This window comes from Echiichthys vipera (assembly GCF_963691815.1).
Source record: "Echiichthys vipera genome assembly, chromosome: 12".
In the NCBI taxonomy this organism is placed as follows: domain Eukaryota; kingdom Metazoa; phylum Chordata; class Actinopteri; order Perciformes; family Trachinidae; genus Echiichthys; species Echiichthys vipera.
The window spans coordinates 18,273,156-18,300,790 of NC_139837.1; the positions used below are offsets into that span (position 1 = coordinate 18,273,156).

General features: G+C 39.6%; 3 protein-coding genes across 4 annotated transcripts in view; all 3 read right to left on the bottom strand.

Annotated features, from left to right (window-relative positions):
* arhgef10 (Rho guanine nucleotide exchange factor (GEF) 10) overlaps positions 1 to 323 on the bottom strand; it is a 52,532-nt gene extending 52,209 nt beyond the window's left edge. For both annotated transcript variants that reach the window (XM_083923595.1, XM_083923593.1), the window contains exon 1: positions 160 to 323. The gene's annotated coding sequence lies outside the window, so the exon portion shown is untranslated. The remainder of the gene's footprint in view (positions 1 to 159) is intronic.
* A 1,178-nt stretch (positions 324 to 1,501) lies between these two features.
* Positions 1,502 to 5,542, bottom strand: cln8 (CLN8 transmembrane ER and ERGIC protein). Its single transcript, XM_083924328.1, has 3 exons — positions 5,495 to 5,542; positions 4,402 to 5,040; positions 1,502 to 3,940 (listed from the first exon to the last, which is right to left on the bottom strand). Exons 2-3 carry the CDS (start codon positions 4,939 to 4,941, stop codon positions 3,614 to 3,616), a joined length of 867 nt encoding a protein of 288 aa, XP_083780454.1. The 5' UTR covers positions 4,942 to 5,040; positions 5,495 to 5,542; the 3' UTR covers positions 1,502 to 3,613.
* An 8,751-nt stretch (positions 5,543 to 14,293) lies between these two features.
* The window catches only part of dlgap2a (discs, large homolog-associated protein 2a), a 125,248-nt gene continuing 111,906 nt past the window's right edge, over positions 14,294 to 27,635 (bottom strand). Inside the window, exons 6-10 of the mRNA XM_083924608.1 lie at positions 21,861 to 21,949; positions 21,300 to 21,739; positions 21,098 to 21,189; positions 15,385 to 15,537; positions 14,294 to 14,565 (exon numbers count right to left, since the gene is read on the bottom strand). Of these exons, the coding sequence (XP_083780734.1) occupies positions 14,359 to 14,565; positions 15,385 to 15,537; positions 21,098 to 21,189; positions 21,300 to 21,739; positions 21,861 to 21,949 (981 nt within the window). The 3' untranslated portion in view covers positions 14,294 to 14,358. The remainder of the gene's footprint in view (positions 14,566 to 15,384; positions 15,538 to 21,097; positions 21,190 to 21,299; positions 21,740 to 21,860; positions 21,950 to 27,635) is intronic.

Consider the following 27,635-nt stretch of genomic DNA (forward strand, 5'->3'; position numbering starts at 1 on the left):
CTTAAGTCACTGAAATACACTAAAGAAACACTTAACATTACTTTTTTATCAAATATTTAGCCTCACGTCACTGCTTGTAAACAGTTTGCTAGCAAAGCAGACGGTGTAAGGGATATCTTAAACTTTGTCAGAAAGTTAGAAAGAATGTCTTTAACTCACCATTTTGTGACTTTTTTCCACAGAAAATAACCTGAAACCTTCGCAGGAGCACCGTGCAAGTGTTATACGTAATGCATTGCTAACTTCAACACAACTTAAAACACATCAAACACATCCAGCGTTCGCCCAGCGTCTTTCTTTTAACTTGACTCTCTTCGATGCAAACTGACTCCATCCATGAAAAAGCTTTACCTCCTTTCAGTAGCTGATTGGCCGACCAGTCGACAAGGGCCAGCCGTGATTGGCTGTACAGCACGTCAATCAAGATTCCCGACGTCTTCTCCGGTAGGATCGGCTCGGCTCGCAGAGAGGAGTCCCAAACTACCCACGTGATGTGTGAGGTGGCTTCAAAACAGCTGTCCGGAGGTGATGTTGGACACAAACTGCTGACTCTGTCTACTCTCTTACCCTTCAAAATGCTATTTGTTTCTATGTTCACCCAGAATATAATGCTCTTGAACACCTGATGAACTTTGTTATCCTGTATGCAAAATTCTCTATTCACACACAAACATTTTACATTTGCTCCTTTTCTCCTGCAAGTGAGCTCTTTGCTTAAATCTGATTTTGTTAAATAACAAAAAAAAATTATATCTTACTGAATCTTTATAAAGTTTTCCCCTGAAGTCCCTGTTTGAACTATCAATTATTTATTTTAATTATTATTTTTGTACTCTATTTTTGATTTGTTCATTACCTGTCACCAATGTACTGTTTATTGTAAACCCTGTAGTTTTGCTCAATAAAAAACATTAAAATAAATTAAATTAAATAAATGATGTTGAATAAACAATACAATTAAAAACAGATTATGTTGAACTGAGGTGTTGTATTGAGTGGCAAGCAATACACAAACATTTTTGCACAGTATCCCTTATAGCTGAAAGATAAAAAGAAAAAAGGTCATACATGGCTCAAAGAATTCTCTCAGTTTCATACTGAATGTCAGTTTTCAAACAAATTCAAGGACTTTTTTTTAACTCCAAGCTCTGCTCACAAACATAAATAGGCTGTCATACAAATTGAAAATAAACCAACCTTCAGCTCTGTAACATAAACCTAAATGGCTGTTTTATTTCAGGTACAATCAACTTTTCAAACTCATATGTCTGGTCGAATGGGAAACACTGCCACAACATACTGAAGAGAAAATTATTCCTATTCTGCCACCTACAGGCAGATGCTCAATTATTCAGCTTTTGTACACTCCAAGTATGAAAAAAATCAAGGGACACAATACTGTATCAAAACCAACATTTTATTGTTTTTTCAATTCAAACTCATATTAATTCATTTCCCAACACAAGCAGGTTAAACTTTTGATCTTACAGGGAATCCTCCACCCATCCCATACTGTTATTTCAATGTTGCCTGAACAAATGAAATGCAAAGTGAAAACTAACACTATCTGATATCAGCATTTTTTTAGTAACAATATAGTAAGCTCAGATGGAAATACTTTTAAAAGATATATAATATCTGCATCCAAAACAATCACTGAGATTGTTTTCTTGTAACACAAAAATACAAAAAGTGTAACTTCATCTCAGTCATCCCGATGCCGGTTTCGTGAGGCAGGTTACAGTTATGAGGCTAATGTTGACGAACCAGCTTTAAACTCAAAGTGTTACATCCTCAAGTGTTACATGTTAACACAAATAAATACTAATGGTAAAACATGTCTAGAGCCAATAAAAAAGACACATGAGCTGCAGTAGTAATGCTGTTACAGCGAGAACACTGAGAAAGTGTAATGGATCATCAAACAAAAACTTCTGATGCCAGACTTACAACAATGAACAAACCCAACACAGAAGGACGAGGCTTCCAGAACAATGAGGCCATTGTGTAAAAAACAAAACATTATTGAAATTGTAATGTTGCATAAGTATAAATAAAACATTATCTGACACATAAACAACAACCATGATCATCATGTTGCTTGGTTCATCTGTATCAACACTGTTTTAGTTTTGCCACATTGAATGTCCATTTTGGACAAAAGGGCCTTGATGAAGTTGACCAGTCCTGAGCTTTCTTCCACAAATAAAGAAGACTGTTTCAAAGGTATTTTCTTTCATGACCATCAGAAATAGTCCAATCCAAAAGCACCCGTGTGATTCATGAATGGACTGATCTTATTATCCACTTAGTATAAACTAGCTCCAATGACTGAGCTATGAGAAAACCTAATTCTTCAAACTTTAAATCAATTTTCCCTCCTACGCTGCCCAATCAGTGGTGAATGACTTCGTCCGTTGTAAAGGCACCACTGGAACTGTGTATGACAAAGGCCAAATCCTTGATGTGAATTGACAACTGGGCATTTTGATGATTACCGAGAAAGAGTAAAACTTCACCCGCCTCCTTCATATTCTGTCCCCACACAAAATGTTGTTAGACTGTTTTTACTCAAGAAATCAACTGTACTTGATGGGTAGACAAAGAAACAGAATATAGAGTGGTTTTCATTATTAAAATCCCTCACTCGTGTCTTTTCCTTACATCTTAGCTCATCCCACTGAGGATGTGAGGAAGCGGTATTATACTTCACCTCATTGGTTGAGACTTTCGCGTAAGATACACCTTTGTTTCTTTGCTCTAAGCTCCTCTAGAAGTCTCCTCTCTCTTTGCGTCTTCATGGTGCATTTGAGGGATTGGAAGATCCTCCATGATTGCGGAGGGGGAACGATTTACCGGTCACATGAGGAGAGAGGATGCGAGGAGGCATAACTTAACATAACCTGGAAAAGGCAGGAAGCACGGCAAGAATCATGCTTTTCTAATTCTTCAGTGCTTTAGACACCATACAACCCATGCCTCTGATGGAGCTGGAGCACACATGGGTGAACCACCACCTCACAGCGTGGATTCTGGACTACCTCACCAACTGACTACAGTATGTGAGGGTACTGGACTGTGAGTCTGTGGTTGTCTGTAGTGGTGGGGGTCCCTGCAGATTACAGTACTGGCTCCATTACGCTTTACTCTCTACACTGCAGCCTTTACACACAAAAATCTACCAAATGCCACCTGTAAAAGTTGTCTGAAAACTCAATCGTCTGAAAAGAACTGACCCAGGGCTTTATGGGCTGGTGCCAGAGGAACCACCTCCAGCTCTATGCAGCGAAAACCAAAGAGCTGATGGTGGATTTCTGCAGGTGAAAATACTCTCCTCCTTCACCAGTGAACATCCTGGGAATGGAAATAAAGACTGACGTAATATAATATTGCAAAATGTAAACTGTCAGATTATGGCAAGGGTCATGATTAACCTATTAGGAATAGCAATATTCACCATAGCACAAGGGTCTTGTGCGAAACAGGTTTTTATAATTGAATAAAACTTAGAAAACACCCATCTAAATACCATTCCTCTAAAATTTTCTTCAAAAATCCATTTAAAAAAAGAAAAAGGCAACTTTCAGATAGTAAATGTCCTTTTTGGTATCAATCAGCTGGCGTGGGGTTTGACAGAAACCTCAGACTGACCCTCCGTGGCACCATTTAGGGGTGCCGGCTTGTTTCCAAAGTTCCAGTCCACAGGATTAAGCAGCTGCATTGTCTTCTTGTGTGTCCAGATGGGGTTAATGATAAAGGTTAGCAGAGCAAGGCCAGTGAAGAAGACTAGGCGTGGAGGTAGGGCCACATATGTATTGAGCGCTCCCCAGTGGGTCAAGGTTACCCACCACATGTGATAGGTGAGCACCATGCGACAGTGGAATGTGTGGATCATCACCCACTGGTTGGCTCTCCAAAACAGGGTGCGTGCCCAGCCAGCCTGTCAGGGAGGAAGAAAGAGAGGAAAGAGAGAGAAAATTATGAAAAGAACTTGGACACACTTTTCAGGCTTTTTATTTTACAATCCATCCTTGTTACTTATAAATGACAAATCTGTGAATGGGTGGAAGAGAGAAAGATTAGGCTGCTGGCTCAGTTTTAATAGAACTTCCTCTTTCTAAGAATGTTAACCTTTGCTGACAACCCTAAGGTGCAAAAGACCAAAGAGGAACTGAAACCTTATAACACTTCTAGTAATTTCTATGGCAGAGTATCTTAGAAAAAGAGGATCAACGCAGCAGCAGCAGATGCAGCTAGAGCCCTTGGATTTCAGGTGAAAGAACTACTCATACCAAACAAAAATATGGTAATTTTGGCAATTACTGCTCAAATGTGAGAAGGGAAAGAAGCCATGTGTAAGATATGTAGAGCAAAATGATTACAGTTAAATACACTCCCTACCTTCAGTAACATCCAGGATATACAGGTGAATGGCGTGCTCATCTCCAGAAGCAGTGTAACCATCGGCAGGAAGTGGCCCATAGAATCCCAAACCACTGCTCCTGCATAACCTGACAGGGCGAAGAAATGGTGCGTTGCCAGAGGGAGGTCAAATGACCTAAATACCAGATTGGAGGCGTGAAGTGCTACATTCTCAAACACAAAGAAACCTGTGGCTGTGAGGACATTAAACCACGACCAGTCTTCCTGTCCCCTCACTCTGTCTTTGGTTAGCTGGGAGTCCTCAGTCAGGGCTCGGAGACCGGCTACGGTACTCTGGATGCCAAACAGTGCCCGAGTCGCTGCAAGGTTCCAGAAAACCTTCTCTTTAGCCATTAGGGAGTTGTAGGTGCGGAACAATACCACAGACAGGAGATGGCAGAGGAGGAAAAATCCTGCATAGAAGGCAAAGCCCAGGCCAATAAGCTGAAGGCGGTAGTCCCATGAAAAGTACTTTGCACTGGGCTGGGGAAGAGGGCTGGTCGACTGGTCAGGATCCATGGTGTTTGCGGGAGGACACTGGAGCTCAGCTGCAGCTGGGGCTGTAAGCAGGGGCTGGTAGGTGCATGGTGTGTTGGTCCCTTAGAAAACAACTGAAAGCTGTTGTAGGGAAGGTAGACAGTCACTAAACACATTTAAATACATTAATATAGATATAATAAAAACAAGAACGTACAAGTACCCGCGCTCCATTAAGTGACACCACTCTAGCAATAAATGCTACATGTAAAACGACTTTTTTTTCCTCAAACATCTGGACTATAAACAGTTATGAGACAACTTTTTCCTGTAACGTTACTAACACGTAAGTACGACACCGTGTACAAGTATCGGGAGGTTGTTTTTTTTGAAAATTGCTTTTAAAGCAAACAAAGCGTTATTATGTGTTTAAAAACATGATGAATCACTGTCAAATTTCAACCTCACCCTACTGTAGCTGTGTTGACTACGACGAGAAAGTGTAGCCGACTCAAGCTAATAAAACACTAAGAAGTCTAAAACAGTAACTCTTACTCTGCACAAACTAGTTAGCGGACATTGTTGTTACACATACCGTACAGAAGTGTTTCCTGAACACGGTGTCCCGATGCACTGTAGTGTGTGCACGTATAGAGCAGTTTGCAACAGGACAATTCACATCATACGACTTCAATTTGGTCATATGACCTGCAAACAGGAAGTGACGCCCACTTCAAACTTCCGGACATCCCATTGGTCATTACCGCGCTGATCCGTTGTAGCACGCCTTCCTATTGGTTATTTCCTAGATGGTTGGTTTATGCCATAGAGTGTATGATTTATGCATAAAGTGTGGTTTGACTTCATAAATAGACTATGTGCAACATATACAAAACAAAGAATAACTGATTATACAAATGCAAAGCCTGGCTGGTTAGTAGACCTACCTCATAGAATAGAATAGAATAGAATAGAAGAGAATAGAATAGAATAGAATAGAATAGAAATACTTTATTGATCCCAAATTGCAGTGTAACAGCAGCATTACACACAGACACATCAAAGCAGTAATATAAAAATACAATAAAAAAGATACCTAAAAAATCAAATGTATAAATAAGCAGACAAATTGTAGTGCAAATGTAAACATATAATAATCTAAGGTGCAGTGGACAGATTATGAGAACAATCACAAGGTGCTTCCGATTGTATTGTTCTGAAAAGTTTAACTGTAATTGTACAGTGTGATGGCATGTGGCAGGAAAGATTTCCTGTATCTGTCCCTTTGACAGCGGAGCTGGAGCAGGCTGTGTGAGAAGGTACTCCGCTGTCTGACCACTGTGTGATGGAGGGGTGCTGATCACTGTCTATGATGGATAACAGTTTGCTTAGCGTTCTCCTCTCCACCACAGACTCAAAAGACTCCAGCCATTATCATGCACGATAATGTAGTTGTTTTGCTTGAGGGAAATGGTTATATGTTTTAAATAAATATTCATCTACATATTGCGAAACATGAATATGAAGTTTCAATAGGTATGAAAAGGGATGCAAATTTTGATTTTATTGTTACAGCGCATGCGATTACATGGGGAAAATATTGTGAAACGTATTAGGTTGTGCAAAAAACAAAACAAACCCAACCTAGATTAAACTTTAAACCTTTTTAGGGTGCAGGACACAGTGCAGCGTATCCTTGCATGAACTAAGCGAAAAGCACCTTTGGCAGGTTGCCATAGTGATAAAACACATTCACACAGACAGATAACCGCATAACTGTTGGAGGAAACCCACAGAGACACAACATGTAGACTCCACACACAAAGGAGCTGGGTCAGGTGGAACCCTGGACTTTCTTGTTGTGATGTGCTTGGTTTTTACCTGATGCACAATCTTACCACTCCACACACTGTTCGATAAAACCTGCAGCTGCTACTCGGCTGAGATTAGGCTACTGGTATGCTTCTCGGTCAGAGGCATAGACAGTATCTGCAATGTTTATGTAATCTGCTTTCCACTGAAAATGGTTTGAGGTATCGGCTACAGCACAACAACAGCGTTATGTGTAGATAAGGTTTCACAGTCCTTCATGTCAGTGTATATCTATTAACACCATATCAGAAGCTTAAAGACATCACACACTGGGGCGTTGTCTTCAACATAAGTCAGAAGTTATTAAACCATTTGGACAAAGAGTAAAATATGAAGAAAGAACACCAGCTTTCTTTGATATATAACTTACATCTTGGAACCATGTTGCAAAGAAGTGTTTCACTTTAACACTTTATCCTTTGATTTTTGTGTTCTGTATATTCATTAATCAATCCATCAGTCAATAAATACTTTGGGATATATAATGGCATGGTACTTACAGCAATACCCCTGATCAAAAATGTTAGTCAAATTAAATCTTGATTTGTTTCTTTTGTTTGTAACAATGGCAAAAAAGGGGGCTGACAAATCCCACTGCAACATACAGGATGTATATTGAACAACCTTTGACTTTATTTCTTTGTCCAACAGGGGGTGATCTTGCCTTGTGTATTTGAGATTGTATGAGACAAGACAGGGGGTTGACTTCTGTAAAGTTTTAAATATGAAATGACCTAACCCTGGTTAATCAATGGCTGCTGAATGGCTGTCATGACATCTCATATATGAAGATATTTAGAACATATAAAACCAATCAGATGTTTAATTGAAAGAAAAGCATTAAAAAATAGGATTTGTTAACTTTTAAATGAGTGGCATCACTCTGACTCTCCTGTTTGCTTTGTAGGGTGTAGGGAGAAATCACAGCGTTAAGCATTGTAGGTTAACAAATTAAAGACTTAAAGCATTCTCTAAAGCAGACTTATTCATTTAGAATAATTGAAAACACCTGTGTTCAGAGCCATAGACTGATGATTTCAATAGTTTAAATCACAGTCCCGATTCACTGTGTATAGCATTCATATTATTGCAAACCTAACCTAGTATTAAAACTCTGCTGATGGAATATCATAATCAAAACATTTACTTAATTATAATATGACACATATGTACTTAAAGGAAATTTGCAGTGAAATTGAAATTAAATGTGTTTTTTTGTCTGCTACACCAATTATACAATATATACTGAATCAGATAAATATTACAATAACCTGTCTGTTATCATGAAAATGATTGTCTATACATATAAAGCTCTATACATATATTCAACTGTTTTGCCACTATGACTATATTTCTTTGTGCATCTTCTTTAATCCTAATAAAATGTATTTAACACCGTTATATTTAGATTTTATGTGTTACAAGGTGAGTAAACTTTGGTGGCTCTATGAGAAATACATAAATATTAAGTGACATATCTTTTTAAAACTCAAACGTTACTCTATTCTATTCATGATACAAATGCCAAGTCACTGGCGACCGCCCTGACTCACTTCAGCAAGAACAGTAAAAGATAAATGACATATGATTCAGAGCTGCCCTTCATCTTTATTTCATTACTATTTTGTTAGCTGCCTGAATACAGATATAAAATGCATGAAATGTCAAGAACGGTTTGATAAATTCACCATGGATTCCTCTTGTGTGCTGAAGAACTACCATCGAGAACTCTGTTGTTATTAGAGCAAGTATTGAAAAGTTGAGTCATGTAGTTTGGTGTTTGACAATATGTAATTAAATCTTTAAAGGGTTTTTGTGAATTCATAATATTTTACTAATTTTACTAATGTATGTAAATGGGCACAATAGTGAGAGTGCACTATTAGGTTTACAGTTTCATTTTTCAAAGTAAACAGGCACCACACAGACAAACATTTCCAAACCTTTTCTTCAGAAATTTAATTGCAGAATTATTTACATTGGATGACCTCAGCAATGATCAAACTACTCAAAGATTCAAAAATCTTTCAATAGCTCAACTTGGAAAGAATGGAGGGAAATGCATATGTTGTCGCAAACTACTCAAATAATACAAAAATAACCCAATGATACGGTAACTTGCACTGAAGTAACACACATTGAGAAATGCATTTGTGATCGACTTAAATAAATACATAACATATCAGTGGGACAGTGTCATAATTTCTAACTAAACAAATGAATAAATAAGCCTACATTCAGAATCAGTATTTTGCATGCCATCATATCAGCTTATAAAACAACCATACCAAAGTAAAAATGAACCAAAACATGAGCAAATGCAGAAAATAGTCATGTTTCAATGAAGCATATATTATATATTTATATATCTATATATATTTCTTTACAAATAATGAATATTTGGCATTATATTCATCTTCACTATAGATATGATATACAAGAGATGAAAATAGTTTTAGCTAAACAACTACTTTTTTCAGTTTTATCTAGTAATTATAGAGTGGTTTCACATTCCAAATTCAAGGAAGTGTTGTCTATCTCAGTGAGTCCGACGCTCTTTCCACAACATGGTTACGAAAAAGTCCCCTTGAAATATTTCACATCACAGGTTCTAGAGTTAAAAGCAGACAGTAGTCAGTCGTACCAGAAATGAGGCCACAAATATCAAGATACGAGCTGAAATGACAGAAATGTGATTGGAAATGGGAATGTTTTCTTACATAAAACGGATGACTGATAACGTGACTGTGTAGAGTGATGATTTGACAGTATGCTGAATAAGTCAAAAACGATGGCACTTGTAGTTAATTGCTGCCCTCATGACATTAAATCTGACACTGGTGCAATTTTTTTGCCCTTGGGGTTTTCACAAGGTTTTGGTGGGTGACTAGCTGTTAAATTACCATTTTTCACCTCAGCTTAATCACAGTCACCATTAAGTCTTTCAATGCTCACAGTATCATGTACGCCACACAATTGTACCGAAGGGATCCAACGTAAAAAGCACTAACTGAAATAGAAATACAAGATCACTTTGTTACAGGAGGCCCTCACAGGTTCACGTGTGTGCATACCAATTTGGACAAAAATAAGCAAAAGGTTAAAAACTTTTTATAGAGATGGAAGATGACTTTCATTGGGAGACAAACTTTACCCAGCCATTACAGGAGAGACATTTTGTGGAGAAAGTCTCAGGAGTACTAAAGTAGTCTTGGTTCTCAAACTAATTGTATGCTTACTGCAAGCCCAGGTCTTACCTTTCTAATTGTAGCTGGAAATTTCCTAAGACTGTGTCTCTATTGCACAAATCCTGTTCAACATTTCTCCTCCCTCGAGACTTCTTAAACTGATTCCACTATACAATTTGAAAGGGTTTGGTCTCATTGCAATTATGTGACTGCCTCTTGGAGGAACAATATAGATGCTCTCAACTAAGCCAAGATGGCGGATACACTTAATTTACTACACAGCCCTGATCAATTTGCATAAAGGAGAAACTCCTCTGTGAATTCAATGACAGCCTTCAGTGAAACTAGCCGAGTGCAGATTGATAGAAATAAGTGTAGTGCTGATGCTTAAGTTCTACAGTATAGGCCACTATTCAGCAATGCATTTATCAACACAAGCTTTGAAGGGCCTTGGAAGCTGTTTGCTTGATCTCACCAAGGAACCAAAATCTTACATAAGCTGCTTTGCTTAGTCAAAGACAGGCTGAAAAATACACGCCTAGCGATCCTCACAGAACAGCCTTCCAGCTACACAACAGCATACAACACCAGCAGTTTGGGGCTCAGTGCGAAGCTCTCGTCTCCTCTAAGCCAGCATATGTCAGGCCGAGTCTTTCTCTGTCCCGTCTGCCTGCCACTGTGGCAACAGCAGGGGACCGGCTCTGCTCTGCCAACTGCCTGGCATCACACACCCAGACACTTTCCAGAAACCCACTGTCATACTGTTAAAGGTCCCTGCCGCTGCAATGAATTAAAACAACAGAGTTTGGGTGTGTTTTTAAAGAAAATGTGTAATCCAATACTCAGCCTTGGGCTATTAAAAGTATTGCACAGCATGTTGGGAACATTGCCACTCTACTGCTGACTTTGGTTACTTGGTGATTTGTTGGACTGAACATACTTCTTAGCTCTCTGAAATATATTGTCTGAGCTCTGCTACAAGAATTTATGACAACTAAACTATGTCTCGTGCATTCGGATACAGTGTGAGGTTGGTTTCAACACTGGAAATAAATCAGAGTAAACATATCTATACTTAGAGTCATGATGGGTTGAGAGTCCTGCATATGCTTAAACAATTAGAAAAATAAATAATGTGCTATGGCATGGTATCCAAAATATGATTTAACAGAGTGCTGATGACTTAGTGTGTGTGTGTGTGTGTGTGAGAAAGAGAGAGAGAGCGAGAGAGAGAGAGAGAGAGAGAGAGAGAAAGACAGAAAGAGAGAGAGAGAGAGACAGAAAGAGAGAGAGACAGAAAGAGAGAGAGAGAGCGAGAGACATGGTCAGGCCGCTGTTGGGTAGTAATAGTGAAATAAAGCCACACTGACCCCAGATTCTCCCTTTCTTCTCTGAATGTGTCAGCATTGCACTACAAAATAGATAAAGCACACACATTTCAACAAAACACACATAACCTACACACACAACACATTCAAATCCAGAAAAATGCACTTTGTTCTTACTGCTTTACGATAAATCTCTGTAGTTCTACCCACAATGAACACTGGCACAATCACTCAACCAAATAGTCATAAAAATAGATTTGTATGTGATGTATTGATCAGCTGACAGCGCATTGTGTTGCATTGATTGTTTGTCTAGTACTGTATTTATTAAATAAAAAGCAGCACCATTTAGTTGGTTGATTATCCAACATTTTTACCAATAGACTTTAGACGTCCGTGATTTGAATATTACATTGGCAACACAATTAAGATTGATGTTCTGGCTGATAATAAAGAGCAGCATGATTTTGGCTTTTGCTCAAGATGATATTTACGTATAACCATATAACCCTATGTGATAAATGTACTTATAACTACCTTGAAGTAGATTATGTGACCACTAAAGAATCTTCTCCAAGGCCCCATAACTTTAGATTTTGCACCTTCACATCACTTACCATGATTAGGTTGCACCAGCTTTTCATAAATCCATCACTAAGGTTGTGTGTAAAGTCCTTTCCTAAGGTCTTAGTATCTACTGGCAACTTTTAATTTTGGGATTTACTAAATCGGCTTGCACCACAAAAACTTGTGCTAGCAAGCATTTAGTTGACCGGGCTGGCCTAGGGGCCAGACTATTTTTTCATTTTTTACTACACTGGGGAAAAAAACCTTATAGATATGTGACACATTTAGCAGCATCAAAAAGGAAATGTGATTGCACGACTGAAAGAACAGCGAGACCAAGATCTACTAAAGATAATTTCAAAATTGACAGGATTTATCAAGGTTGCGGACTTCTGTTCTTGTGGGGTTTTTTTTTCTGATAAAGCATGATTAAAAATGTGGGGGGCCCAAACAAACAGTAGCCTAGGAGCCCCCTGGCCACCTTAATCCGCCACTGGTTAGCAGTATTTGTGTTTTTCAATTCTAAATTATGTTCATTTATGTAATTTGAGGTATGTTGTGTTATTTCCAAAAGATGTAATTTAAAATCTTCACAGTTTTACACCAGTTTAAATGATTTTAAGACATTTCGATCCAGTCTCAGGTCAGGTATGTCAACCATATTTCATATGAACTACTCAATCTTTTGCTATATACAGTATTAGCAAGCTAAAAGGTTTGTCATTTGGTTAAGTTAACAGTTACATCTGGCTAGCGGCATTTGTACTTATTTATGTAACAGCTAATCTACAGAGTTTGTTCATGTGGTCAACTAGTTTTGTAATGTGGAAATCTCCACGTAGTGTAAGGAATCTAGACTTATGAAAAGGTGGTGCAATTGGTGCAACATTGTGATGGGAACCAAAGGCAAATAATATCTAGCTCCTCTAAATGCATCATGTTGTGGCAAAATATCACACAATAGTCATAGCCACAGACAGTTAATATCTTATTCCTCATTTTCGTTCAACAGACGTGCAAAGTTTGAGTTATTTGGGACTTGCTGCGTGCATCCCTCTGGAATGCTGTTGCCCCACTTTTGTTTCATTATTTCTTTGCCTTTCCTAGAGGGAGTGAATGCAGTTATGACACTGCTTCAGGAGACTTTGAACAACACAGAACATTTCAAGAAATATGAAGATTACAAATAATTACTTGGATTGTTGAAACTAATATGCAGATATTTTGTTTATGTTTTGGCAGTTTTTCTATCAGTCCTCATTAACTGTGGCTGAGGGCGCTACTTGAAAGGGCCTGAGAGAAGTTTAGTAGATGAAAACAGCAGTATGATTTTGTGTGTATGTGTATGTGATCAAGTCACTGTATGTATGCAACAAATCTAGATTTGTCGAAAGCAATAGAGAGGGCAGGCAGTGGACATGAGGGAAAAATATACACAATCAATACTCTTCCCGCTCACAATTCAAAAATACAACAGTACTATTGTGAACTTGGGTATGTACATTTCCCTTGGAAATAGAGAGAATTGTAATAAGTGCATAAGTGCATTTGTCTACACATTTTGATCTAAGGAGTTACACAAACCTTCATAGTTTTTTTCCTACTGCATTGACATAATGAAAATGTTGGCACAAGACTTGCATGTTTTCAGTTTCAAGTAAATGTCAATATCTGAAAGTTGGCAACAGGAACATGAGCTATATAGCAAAGTTGATTGAAATGTGCATGTTAATGAGCTGACAGATGTCATTCTTCCACCAATCCAGACCAAGAAAAACATTTGACTACAACCAGATTGAGTAGAAAGCTGCATTTGTCAACACTGACCAGTCCAGAGCTTATAAGGGCTGCCTGAATAACCTTGAATGGATGATCAGTGCCACATGCACATAGTTGAGGTATTTCAAGCATTGGCACTTTTCAACCTTTTTAACTTACAACAATTTTGTGATATTTAGCTTGTAATTAACATTTACCCCCAAAACGACCAAAGAAAACAAAAAGTGTCATAATATAACCTTAAATTATTGAAAAATACTGAAGGGTTACTAACTTTGACCATTTTTGAACAACTTGAAACAAATATAATTTCTCTCATTTACTCTTTTTAGGTCAAAGGCCTGGTTGCTGGTAGGTTTTCAAAGCTGCACTTTTTAAATGGCACTTTGCTAATGCTGAAAAACTATAGACGTACCCATCCAGGACACTGGATGAGAGAGCCTGTAGGCTGGGTTATCATGATCGCCAGCAAACCAAAGTAGAAACCCAACCAACCCATGTCAGACACACATTTCTGCTCACACTTATTCTGGCAATGGGAGAAGAGGCTTGGCACATCCTACAGACCAATGGTGTTGGCGATGGGCACTGAGGATGGCTTTCGAGATCAGACAACAGATGGATAAAGGAAGAGTAGAGAGAGTAGCAGTCTAGAAAAAAGGCTAGTTTTAAAGTTGTTTGAACATGGGAGCAGGGAGACATGTTGGCCCCCGGACCCTATCTTCTCAAAGTCTAGTCTGAGCCTCGGGAATATAGATCTCGATGCTGTCTGCTCGCTCCGAGGCTGAGTTCTGCCGGAAGGAGGCTGCCCTCTTGGCTGCCATGAGCCGCCGACGGGCCTCCTGCCGCCCCCTGTCTTGGAGGTCCAGGGATTTCTCTCTTGTCACCATACTCCTCTGTCGAACTGTCTTCTTTGGTACGGAAATTGGTGGCTTTAGGAAGAAGAGAGGGTAATTAAGAGTTGTGTTAAAAAAAAAACCCACCAACAAACCCAGTATTCAAGATTATGATGCAGCCCTGTTGGCATGCTTTGATCTGTATCTCAGATAGATGTGTGCGTTTAAGTTTGCCAACTTTGTCTCAAAAAGCTGGAAAACAAGATGTATTCCTTAATTAGTAATTCTCCGGATTTTTTACTGGACCACATAGTAAATATTTCTCTCAGGGATTTTCCTTTTTTGAATTTAGTTGTAGTGTAAAAGATGCATTGGCTGTTTTCCCTTTTCTGGACGTTGCATTCTGGTCCTGGTTTGTATTAATTTATGGTGTGGTTAATTTCAGTCCTTTTGAAAAAGATTTCTGCTAAGGGAGTGTATGACAATGTTTGGGGAAGGGAAGGGGGCTGGAACTTATGTTTAATCTTTTAAAGAGAAAACCAGCAACATCCCTTCCTTCCTTTGAAATGTATTTGTTTGAAAAATGCATAGAGAAGTAGGAAAGTTGTAATCTTCTTCATATGTTAGGTAGGACAACAGTTTTACTTTAGCCATTAAATTACACATGAGGTGTGGATTTTGAATCTCAAAATAATTTTTGTACAGTCCTTAATCTAAAATGTCCAATCAGGTAAATTTAAATTAAAAAAGAACCGACCTGCTGGTAGTTTCATACATCTATCTGTTTCCACAGCATGTCATTTAATCAGTTCCAGTCTTTGAGGTTTTAGCAGAACCATTACATGCAACTAAGAATGCAGTGATATCTTCAGACATTCTTGGTTCAGGGCTGATGGTGCCGAGGTGATCCCTCACCTTTTTCTCTGGGCTGTCCACGGGCCTCCAGTTGTTGTTCTTGATCTGTTGCAGCTGGTCAAACTTTAAGGTGACGTCGTCAATGGAGAGCTGCAGAAGGTCCCAGAACCCAGCCAGGTCCTGAGAGGTGGGCCGTGGCATGGCACTGGGGTCCTACGAGAGACGCAGGTGAGAAGAGGTACAGCAAAGAGAGCATTAACATTTGTGGTGACATTTGGTAAAGACCCAGATTGTTGGTTCGGCGCCTGTAGTCCAGATAATAAGCACTGTTACGCTTGCTCACACATACACACTGTACATGTGCATACAAAACAGTCATCATGACTACACTAGTTATTGTACTTCAGCTTAGATCCACTAGATGTCCTTATCACTCATCAAAACAGGCATGAATACCGGATTTGCGGTTTTGGGTTGAAAAGAGGGATAACAACTTGTGATGGACACCAATCCTGTCTTATTTCCATGAATGTGCTCAGAAATAATAAACTGCCATTTTCAGCTCAGTCCTTTTCATTATTCAATTCGTGACATGAAAGAAACATCAGATTGATGAGCGCCTCATTGTTTCTGCAACAGGCCTGTCGTTGCTGCAGGTTTTAATGAGTCATGAGATTCTCTGCTGAAACTTGATGTTGATAATAGAAATTGTTCCATGAATGCAGTCCCCTTCTGCTCAAAATGTTCATCATTTATAAGCCATAAAAGGTCAACATTTTTTTTAGACTAAGATAGGAACAGATACGAATGAAAAGAAAACACTTGAGCTGTTTAGTTACTATAATAGACAGAAGAAGAACACAATCAATAAGATTTGAGTTTAACCAACAATTGTTAATGTTACCAGAAAAACTACACCCATCAATGTTACCAATCCAAGTATCTTTATGTACTGTTTATGGTTCACATGGTCTTAATGTTAAGAAAACAGTGTCACGGACTAGTTTGGTCTTGGGGTTTAAAGCTAAGGCTCTATCACTAATTGTAACCTGAAGCAAGATGTTAGGAGTTAGAGGTTAGAGATCATCTGTTTTCTTCTTTCTTTACTTTTCTTTTTGGGCTGGTTTTCAGAAGGATGGGTCACACGCTGTGTGTGATAAAGATGTCAACAAGCGTGTAGAGGGTGTGCATGCGGATATGCTAGCTTTTGAAGACGCTTCTCATACCACACCACAGCTTCATACACTTCCAGTTCATGAAGACCTACACATTCACTTTCGGGAATCTATCCACCAACAACATAAGACTAAAGTAATAAGACGGAGCTCACCAATCACTAGAGCAGAGACTAGCACTGGTGGGGCTTTGTCTGAGGGATGCGCTAACTGCTATTCCACTAACCCACTAACAACAAACTCAGCTGCTCTCTGGTCCCTGGAAATAGTCCACCTGTGTTTCTTTCTCATTTTATCCCTTTTCAGCTCATTCTGTCCCTGTGCCAAACTAGTCTGTAACATAAATTTGGGAACTTTTCTGGGATTTATTTGAAAATGAATGTTATTAATGTTTAATTTCTCACTTAAAACAGATGGATGTATGCAAGTAAAACTTAGTTAGGTAGAAGGGAACTTAGTAAATGCATTTATCCTGGGTGTTGAGGTTAAAAACCTACAGGTTGATAATATCAGATTGGTTGAGTTAATTGACAGCTACTTGGTTAATTGCGGGTGGCGTTTTAATGGTGTTTGCGGCACTGTGGTGTGGTGGTTAGCACTGTCGCCTCACAGCAAGAAAGTCATGCATGTGTTAGGTTGATTGATGACTCTACATTGCCCGTAGGTGTGAATGGTTGTTTGTCTGTATGTGCCCTGTGATAGACTGGTGTCCTGTCCAGGGTGTACCCCGCGTCACCCCTGATGTCAGCTGGGATCGCTACCCCGATAGGGAGAAGCAGTGGAAGATGGATGGATGGTTTTACTGGTGTTTGTAAGTAGCATAGTTAGGAGTGCTATCTGTGTTGCCTGTTTGTATTGGTTTCTGAGCTACTTCATGTTGTGCGTTTTGTTTTCTGTTTGGCTACGGCTATTTGGTAACAGTTACCTTGGTGGTAAGTTTGGTGAGATTTTTGTCTCTTTTGTTTGCTTACTTTGGTGAGTGTAGTAATTAGCGGTTACCATGGCAACTTTCAAGGTAGAAGAGTTTTGCAGAATATTGTGAGGAAGACATTAACCCAGAAACTAGGAAGCCAGAGATTGTGGAGACTCTCATTACAGTGTTACACTTGCAGGTTCCTGTACAGCAGAAAGAGGAGAGGGAAAGAGTGAGGAGAGGGAAGAAGGAGAGAAAGAAAGAAGAAAAATACAACCTCCAACTCCTAACAGTAATAAGGTGTTAACATTTGTAGTCCAAAATATTTGAGCATTGGGCTTCCCTCGCTAAATTTCACCCATCAATAGCCCAACATTAAGTATGAAAAATCTGCAATCTTTTCTTTCTATCAAAATTAAATGCAAAAGTTAAATTAGAAATGTGTTCACTGAGCAGAGCCAACGTCTTGCTAATTTATGTTATAACAATGGTGTCAAAGAAAACATTGTCTCAACAATGGTCTCATCAAACCACGCTGCTTAATTTATTCAGAACCTTTTATCTAACATGGCGCTAATAATATCAAGGTCATGGGTTTGCTTTCTATGCGGATTATTGACATTTAAGAGACAACGTCGAATAACAAAGGGTTTTTCACTAAGGTTGACAAAGGACACTGTTTATTATAAAGTTCTTCATGTGCTCCAGATAAATGTTATTAAAACCTTTCAGACTTCTGGGCCGGCTTCAGGTGGTTGAGTGTTTGTCAGTTTACACCGATCTCATCTACTATATGTTGTTCTGGCTTATAATGCCTTGATAACTTGTACTTCAAAATTAAAAGCAATTAAGTGTTGCTTAGGGTAATGGTAATGGTCATACTGTAGCTATGTGACATATTGTTAACAAATAGTACAGTTGCTATGGTTATTTACGAGTAAAGTGGTTGCATATATTTCTTTTTTGCAGAGTTTGCGTTAACAGTTCTTGGTTTCTTATGGTCTGTCTCAAGCCAGCAGAATCTGCCTCTTTAACTGTGATGGGATGTGTTGAGTCCAGGAGACATTCCCACACTCCTGGCTGGTGAAGTGTGCTGCTTTCTGATAGTCCAATAGATTTATAGTATAATGGCAGTGCTTGGTATTTTCTGTGCTACATTCATGTGGTGAGTTATTACATAATGTTGTAATCCTTTGGTTTCCAGCGGTTCTTTCTGCATTACAATGTGGTATGTGGTATGTCTGGCCGCACTAAAATGTTTTAACAAGAAATATATGAAAGAGATGCAAGATGCTCTAAAAATGGTATTTTGACTATGAACATTGATGGCTGTATAAAAGAATGTTACGGTGTCACAAGAAAATTTCCTGAAAATATGAAAAGCAGACCCTTGATTCAGCTTTTTCCTTAAGTTATAAATCATTGCAAGAGGACTGGAGACAAATTGTGCATCAGTATATTAAATTGTGCCATTGCCATCAAGATATTAGTTAACCTAATTTTTACTTTACTGTTTTTTTAATCTCTTGGCCTGACTCAAATCCTCTAAATTTGCATTATATTCCGACAGAGAGTCAAAGTTTTACTTTTATATTTGTATAATATTATGACATTAGTTTAAAGCTCCTTTTCACACCAATACACTTTATCAAAATTCTTCAAGATTTTAAATATCATATTTTAAATATCATAGTATCATGTAAGATAAGATGGGAATGCTTTCCCATTATCTGTAATTACCGAGGGAGCGCCTCAGCACTTCATCAGCTTTATTCGGACCCCTGAACTTGTGATGTTCTGCAGTGTCAGCTGCTGGTCTTTCAAGAAGGGGAAGCTCATTTTTCCGGCCTACATCATAAATGTGTTTGTTTATTTATATGTTAATTCTACCCTTCGTTCCTTTTCAAGAAATTATATGTGACCTTGTCGTACCAACTAGATGTCTTTTCCAGGGACTTGACCAGCGTCCTCTCAATGGCCAGCAGAGCTAGGCTGCTTAAACGGTGCTGTGGCACTGTGTGGATGAATGAGAAGGACGTTGCGGCGGTTACCTGTAATAAGTAGCTGATTCTGAACAAAAGATGAAGGCTTTCTAGCGCATATTTAGTCAATGAAATGCACACACAGCAGTACATTTTTTTTTTTTTTTTGGTGACATTTTAGAGGAAGCTGAGCTTCCCTTGCAGTCTTAGAGCAATCGCCACTGCTGCAGAGTGTCTCAGAAGTCTTATGGCTTTAAAAGTCCAGAGCTGGCAGATTCAGGAGGAGTCAGTGAGTTTTAAGCCTTGGCTGTGTTAGTGTGTGCTTTTAATCCCGGAGCTCCTCCCAGAGAAGCACTCTGTTTGTCTGTCATTTAGAGCAATTTTTAACCAATCCTCATGAAAGTTTATGCAGGTGGGTAGAGAGAAACTACACATCACTTTAAGTTTCTTCTTTGTGGGTATTTAACCATTGCAGTATGTTAAATACGCACAAACAAGTATTGTTCCATGATTTCTAAAAAAAATGGCATAATAAGGTGTCCTTCAGTGGGACAAAGTACTTGACTTGATCTAAAAGGCTGGTTCTGAGTATCTAATCCCCATACACATTGCCACTCCCCTTATATGAGCAGTTTCTGCTGCACAATGCAAAACAACACTATCTCTCATAACTCCATACCAACCAATACAATGAGTTGTGAACAGAACAGAACAGAACAGAACAAAATATGAGGGAGAAATCTCTGACCCCGTGTGTTCCTGCACTTGATGAACAAGCGGCTGGTGTCTGGATATTTTTCAAACCCAGGTTTGGCTCAGCCTTGTTTTCTTTTCTTCTCAGGACAAAGCTGCATCACTGGAAATACATCCACGCTCATGTATTGTTCATTTAAAAGTGTTCAGGTCACATATAAATGTTCTATATAGTAGCTATTGATTCTCAGTGTTGTAGCTTTCCACAATCAATGATATTCAGCGAGCTTTGATTCAGTTTGGTAGTGCCGGCTAAAGCATTAAGGGAATAATGAAGGTTAGAGAACAGAGGTTGTGAGGACAGAAAGGAGTGTGGAACAGTCTTAAATTACAAAAGTTGATTTACACAGTGCAACCAGTGCTTTCGTACTCTTATGCTTTGTCAACTCTGCATACTCATTCCTTTTCTTTCACTTAAAAGTCAAATTTGATATTTTCCGATTTATTTAGTTCAGTGGAGGCATCTGGAGCATACAAATGGGCAATAAACTGACTGAAGACTGAAAAATGATGCATAAATTGCAATATGCAAAAAGGATAATATATTGGTTCCCCCCGCGACCCCGACCCCGGGATAAGCGGTTGAAGATGAATGAATGAATGAATGAATGAATATTGGTTCATAAAAATGACAGCTCATTAATTTTTTCAACATTTCTTCCCTTTTTAAAAACATTCTTTCCATCTTTTTTTTTGGTATGACTTACCATTCACAGATCATCATACATAAATGATGTAGAGCTGCATTAAGAGTTACTGTCCCTTATTATTACAATTGTGTGTAATTATGCAGATGTTATGGTACCTGGTAAAAGTATTGTTTCTTTTGTTTCTTTTGTTTTTACTGACATATATGTGTGATATAATAAATAAATGATGAGGAACTAGTTAAGCTAGTGTAAGCATGAAGGATACACACATACACACGTTCTCTTTAATGGGTTTCTTACCAGGTTTTGCTGACACAACCAGTAGAATTGCTGGAATTTCTGAGACATGAGCAGCTGAGCGCTTCCCACTGCACTTCGGATTTTACCTAGGACTGAAACACACACATTAAGTACAGTACATTAAAAGGATCCATCTTTCAATCTGCCTGCATACAAGCCGTCTGTACTGTACTGTTTATGAAACTTTCAGCATAACACTCACTGTCCTCTGACAGGTCATTCTCTTCTGCTTCTGCCTCCATCTCCTTACACCAGCCCTCAATCCTCTTGGTCTCTGTGTGGAGCAGCTGCATGAACCAGCTACCATCCCTCCTCAGGGATGGGGATACCCTGCCAGACTCGCCTGACGAGGCCACTTTGTCCCGTGGGGAGGGGGGTTCCAGCTGCCAGGAGGTCTCGCTGGTGACCTCCCTGGGGCTGGGGGGCTCAGCAGGGGTACGGTAATCCTCGCGGTAGCTGAAGAGCCCCTGGGTACGTACGGTTCGCACCGCCCCATACTGGGTGGGTGTGCTGGGCTCTGAGTGACGCTGGAAGCCCCCGCCGAACTGCAGGCCCTTGTCCTCCATGGTAGGGAAGCCCTCCAACTCCATGTCAGCCTGCACAGCCGTCGTCACACTGTTGGAGCGTTTGAACCTGCCCTGCCTGAGTTAGAAAGACAATGATGAATGCATTTATACACACAAGCCACAATTACAAATAATGGTGGAGAGCAAACTCACTAAGGTCCTCTAATGAGCTTAAAATCCCTGAGCCATTATCTCACCCTTTCTTGTTGTCCTCCACCTGGATCCCAACAGAGTGGTACTCCCGCGAACCTTTGCTTTCAGATTCAGAATCCGTGGCTGCTTCCACCTAATGTGAAGAAATGATACAAACCAACGGTGCTTCTCATTATTTGAGCTTCCATTCCCCAGTGCTTCTAGGTTTATTGGTTTGGGACTGGACGGAGCACCTTAACTGTACACTGCCTGTCAGAAAGTAAACACTGTATGATTTATGGAGGCAGTAAAGAACAAGACTGGAGAGGTTTCCTGCAGAGGATCTGAGGTTAGTAAGTTAATACAAAAAATGAGGAAAAGGAGAATGTGCTGCATTTTATATTGCACACCATATAATGTTTAAAAAACACAAAAATATTTTAAAATGCTCATGGTTGACTGCATTTTTTGTTATATTAATAATATTGAGTAAACAGTTGCCGTGCTACAGTGTTGAAAATGAGCATCACATATGTTTGATGTTATAATTTTCAAATTCAGGTCATATGATGTATCAAATCAAATATACAGTACATGAAGCAAAAAGAAAAGGGAAGGTATGGAGTATTTTGTTGTGCTATACTTTTGAATCATGTTAAAATTTTCTCCCAGTACACAGGACTCTACCAGGTTAAAGCTGCACTAACGCAATATGTTTTATGAACAATAGGACAAAAGACTATAGTATGTGTAATGACACAGGTGTAAAAATGAACCCAAGGACAATTATCACCTGGCTCTGCAGTCGCTCCTAGTTTTACAGAGCTTTTTTAGCATCTTTTGGTTCATTATTTTTTTTGGTTTTGCGGTCCACAACTTTACTGTTTTGGGTCACACACTCTAATCGGCATCCTTTCTGAACATGGGCAGTGCTTGATATTGATTTAGACTAAATACAAGCTAAAAGGAGAGTGATTATTGGACTAACAATCATCAGGTGGCCAGAAATATGACTTCAAATGAATGTTAATGTTGCTCCATGTCTGCAGTATGTGTAAACAGGCAACTTGCTATTTCAACAAATAAATGGCACACCTCCCAAGATAAACGCTCAATACTTAGGTAGTACAGAGTGGTCTTTGGCAAGTATCCACAGCTGTGTGACAGATAGGGCAACATTAGTGGATATTATGGGAAGGAAGAGTGAGTGATGACGATCGGGCTTGCCCCTGCATGGCTGCGATCCTGATCCAGGAGCCCAGGCTCAGAGCCTCTTTATTGCTGCCTGCACCTCTCCCTGGAGCCCCATGTTTTACTGTCTTTATGGAAACCCTGTCAGCGCTCACCATTTTTGCTACGCTTCTGTCTATCACTTTTTCCTTGTTCCTCCAATTGCGCGTCTCTTTCCTGTTTAATTTCTTTGCTTTCACTGCTCTCTTTGTCTAGCATTCACAATTTCCTGCTGGCTTACTGTCACAATATTTTCCTTTCTTTTACCGTCTTAAGTCTTCCTCTATCATTTCAGTATTTCTTCTTTAGTGCCCACATAGCCTTTCCACTGTGACTAGATCAGAAACGGTCTGAAAATTAAAAGTCTGATGGTACAGAGGGGTATGGTTGCTTCCCAATACTTCTGACAAAATAAACTCATGACATTCCCATCAGCCTAAGATTATACTTTGTGTCTGGTGCTAATTAGCAAATGTTAGCACTGCTGAGCCTAAGTGCAGCTTCAAAGAGTTGCTAATTTGGCTAGAAGAAAAATCCATGTATGTTCCTGTAATACCCTAACCCCTGGCTTTTCCACCAGAGTGATCGCAAGACTCATTCACGAATGATCATCTGAGGCCTTTATAGCATCTGACATTCATACGTCTACAGCTCAATGTAGTATCATGATTATGAGAGTGAGTGAAAGGCACTGGTGGAAAAAAGGCTGTGCTTCTGTTGTGAGTAAATGTCAACCCTACCTTTAGTGTAGAGTGGTCAGTGTCAAAGCTGGCGAGTGGCATTTTTTGAGAGACACTTTGTATTGTACCAGGCCATTTGGGAGAAGCTATTAACAGGGGGGAAATGAGCGTGGAGCTGCTTACTGAGGTGACCTCCATTACTTTCTGTTAGAAGCAAAGGAAAGTCGGCCTCAAGAAAAGAGAACGAGTTTCATGTTTGTGATGGATGAGGACTGAAGGAGGACAAAACATCCAGGAGGCTGTGAGATTTATGTCCAATAGGCTTACCTACCCAGAAGATGTTTTGGTCTACCCGCAAAGAGATACGAGTGCACACACACACACACACACACACACACACACACACACACACACACACACACACACACACACACACACACACACACACACACACACACACACACACACACACACACACACACGCACGCACACGCACACACACACACACACACACACACACACACAGCATCAGTAATCACAGTCACAATGTCAACGCAGGTGTGAAAACTGTGAGCATCAGCAAAAAGTTGAAGAGAGCGACTGTGCCTTTCGTCCAAAACACACAAACAGCACCTGGTGCCTCTTCCAAGCCAATGACTGTGTTAAAGGTTAAAAGCTTTGACTTCCCTAGTTATACAACCTCATTATGGCTCCAATTAAAACTATTGTGTAAATATATCAACCAGCACTCTAGAACACAAACAGCTCAGCTTTAGTGAAAGTGCATTTAAAGGAAGCTATAAAGTGGTCCTTAAGTCAGACAACACCATGTCCAGAAGGTCAAAGACCAAAGATTAAAGATATGTTGACCTCCGCTAAGATAGGGATGTCAAAAAGAAAATGGCAAATCAATCCAGAGGCAGGTTAATTTAGGTCAATTATACTTTGAGTAGTAGATGAAGTAGAATGATTGGCTATGTGATATGAATTGTTGATGCAGCTAAAGCTGTCTGCAATATAGATAATCAATATTTGCAAAGTCCCAAGAGCTCTAACACATTATTGTCATCCCATGTAACTACTGCAATGGTAGCTGTTAACAAACTGGCAGGCAACAATATGGAATAATACAATGATTCGACCAGATGACTTACACTGAATGACTCTATGTAGAATTCTACTAAACTAAAGTCTGGAATATACTAAACTCAGTGTCCTCAATGTGAACATGTGATGGACCAAGTTGTTAATACTAGCTTGGAAACAGGGATATCTGTGGGTCTCATGTTTAATTTGTTTTGGCAAATACGTCTGGCCCTTCTCCCATACAAACAGATTTCTACTAACTGTGATTGGCCCAGATGTGATGGGCCAATCCCAACCGTCTATCTCATTATCTCTCTCAAGATGATTGACAGAGCAGTGTCATGCTTGAATGTAAGTTCACTGGTAATGTAACTGATGTTGTATGTCCAGCGCAGCTTACCAGGCTCACAAAACTCTGATCGAACTGTCGAACTAGGACACGCTCATCAAATAAGAATCAAGACGCTCTTACGGCATTGCCTGTTTCTCGCCTAAAATGTTGCAGAAACACATTTTATTGTACTGTTTAGCTTTAATTTTAGAATGTTTGTGAGCCGACTGACATTTTTTTCCTGCTTCATAACAGACCAAGCACCGCCCCGACTGGCATGTGTCGCTCAGCACTGCATTGTTTCATTGCAGTGATTGGTTGTAGGTCATGTTTCCTGCTCTGAGTGATTGTAGGTCCATCCAATTGACTGAACTGGTCAGGACAGGTGGCCGTCCACCATAGAGCTGGGTCTGTTCGACATTCCTGCCTGTTAAAAGCAAAGAGTTCATTGCCATTGTGCGCAAGATTGTATATACAGTATATACAGTAAATAGATATTGTAATCTGCTGCTGCTCATGGAGGAATTGTCGGGTCTCTGTAAATCATAAATAAGTCACGTGTGTTGATCTAGACCTACTATATATGTAAAGTGTCTTGAGATAACTTTTGTTATGATTTGGCACTATAAATACAATTGAGTTGAATTGAACTGAATTCAACTGGTAGTCTGGTGAGTCCAAGCCACCCTAAGATTATGATGTTCTGGCAGTTGCGTGAGGCACTGTGAATTTTTGTCAAGCATGACGACGACGTTTTCCTGTTGCAGTTGTGTTATTTAAAATGAGCACTCATCAGTGCGGCTAGGTGCCCCTGATCATCTCTGGATGACTGACTATGACCCTGACTAACAGGAAACTGTATTTACTGTACGTGTGTGCTATTAAGGTATTATGGTTTTTGAGAGCGAGAGAAAGTTATCTGCCGCTGAGTGAGAGGTACGGTACAGTGGGTAAGATAGTGAGTGAATGAGTGAGGAAGTCATACAATCAATAAATGAGTCAAGGAGTGAACACTTTGGGGACAGAGTGAGCAAATGAATGAATGCATGATTAATTAGTGTAGTGTGTTTGTGTGTGTTTGTGTGTTTGTGTGTGTGTGTGTGTGTGTGTGTGTGTGTGTGTGTGTGTGTGTGTGTGTGTGTGTGTGTGTGTGTGTGTGTGTGTGTGTGTGTGTGTGTGTGTGTGTGTGTGTGTGAGAGTGAATCCCAGTGTTAACATGAAGCAGGGAATTAATGTAACCCCGGTTACTGTGGAACCTGCATTTACATTCAACTGATTTCGCCCCTAACACCTAACAAAGCTGGCAACAAATCCTTTTTACAGCTTGGGGTGGCTGGCCATAATACAAATACAATTTAATCAAGGTTTAAATTCAGGTTTCATGCAGATGAAGGTGTGCGCCCAGTCATGCCCCCTGTAGTTTTTCTGGACACTTGGAAACTATATATCTGGCTTGTAGAAGCAAGTCAAATCTGTAGTGGAGGCTTCTCATCAGGGTCAATTTAAGTACATCATTTTAATAGGCTGCCCGAACTAATGTTTTTGGAGGCTATCGTTAATTGCTCCCATTTACACATTAGAGTGAAATGTAATGTCTAGACAAAACTTGCCGCTGGGTATTCTTGAAGTTTGGATGTGATACGACACAGCGAATACAGAAGGATCAATTGACTCTGAAGGGATCATTTATTGGCTGGCTGACTCCCCGATGGCAACATCTGACAGCCGACGGCGTAATTTGGGTGTTAGGCTCATCTCCAGCCAAAGGACTTTCTTAATATCATCTGAAAAAACACAGTAATCATTCTTTAAGGTGTGCTTGGTTTATTTTTGCGAGCAACTTGAACCTCGCCTAACAACATTTAAACACCTCCAGAATGAGTTTGATGAAGTTGTCTGCTTGTTTTCTTCAAATTTCAATATGAATGTTCAACTCTCCCCTGGACTTTGAGTAAATAGCATAAAATACTGAGTTCACGTGGGAGAGATTAATAGAAGAAAGAAGACGTGGATGAGGAGAAATAATGATGATAAAGATCAGATAAAGATGTTGAGGTGAGTGAGAACTGAAGTATATGGCTCAAGAAGAATACAGGAACGCGCAATGACTACTACCTATGCACAGAGCAAGAGAAGTTACTGATAATGGCTTTTTAAAAATTCTTAATATTTCATTTTCTACTTTGATAAAATATTATTAATGGCCCTGAGGTGATGGTGTAAGCTGCCACAGATTCCTCACTTTTTTGTTCTGCAAACCTTCGACTGCAACTGGAGATGAACAACCCCAAAATCTCAGCTTGTATCAGAGAATAAGGCGGACAAATCCAACATAAGAGCACAGAGAGAGGGATGTGGAGTGTAACAAAGACAAAAAGGAAGAGAAAGAGAGAGAGAGCGTTAAGACTGGGAGACGGGAGAGAAAGAGAAATAGGTACAGTAAATGGAGAAGGAAGTGAATGAACCATGGAGTGAACTTCCATTCACTTAAAGCTGCTCCAGCATGAGTTGAA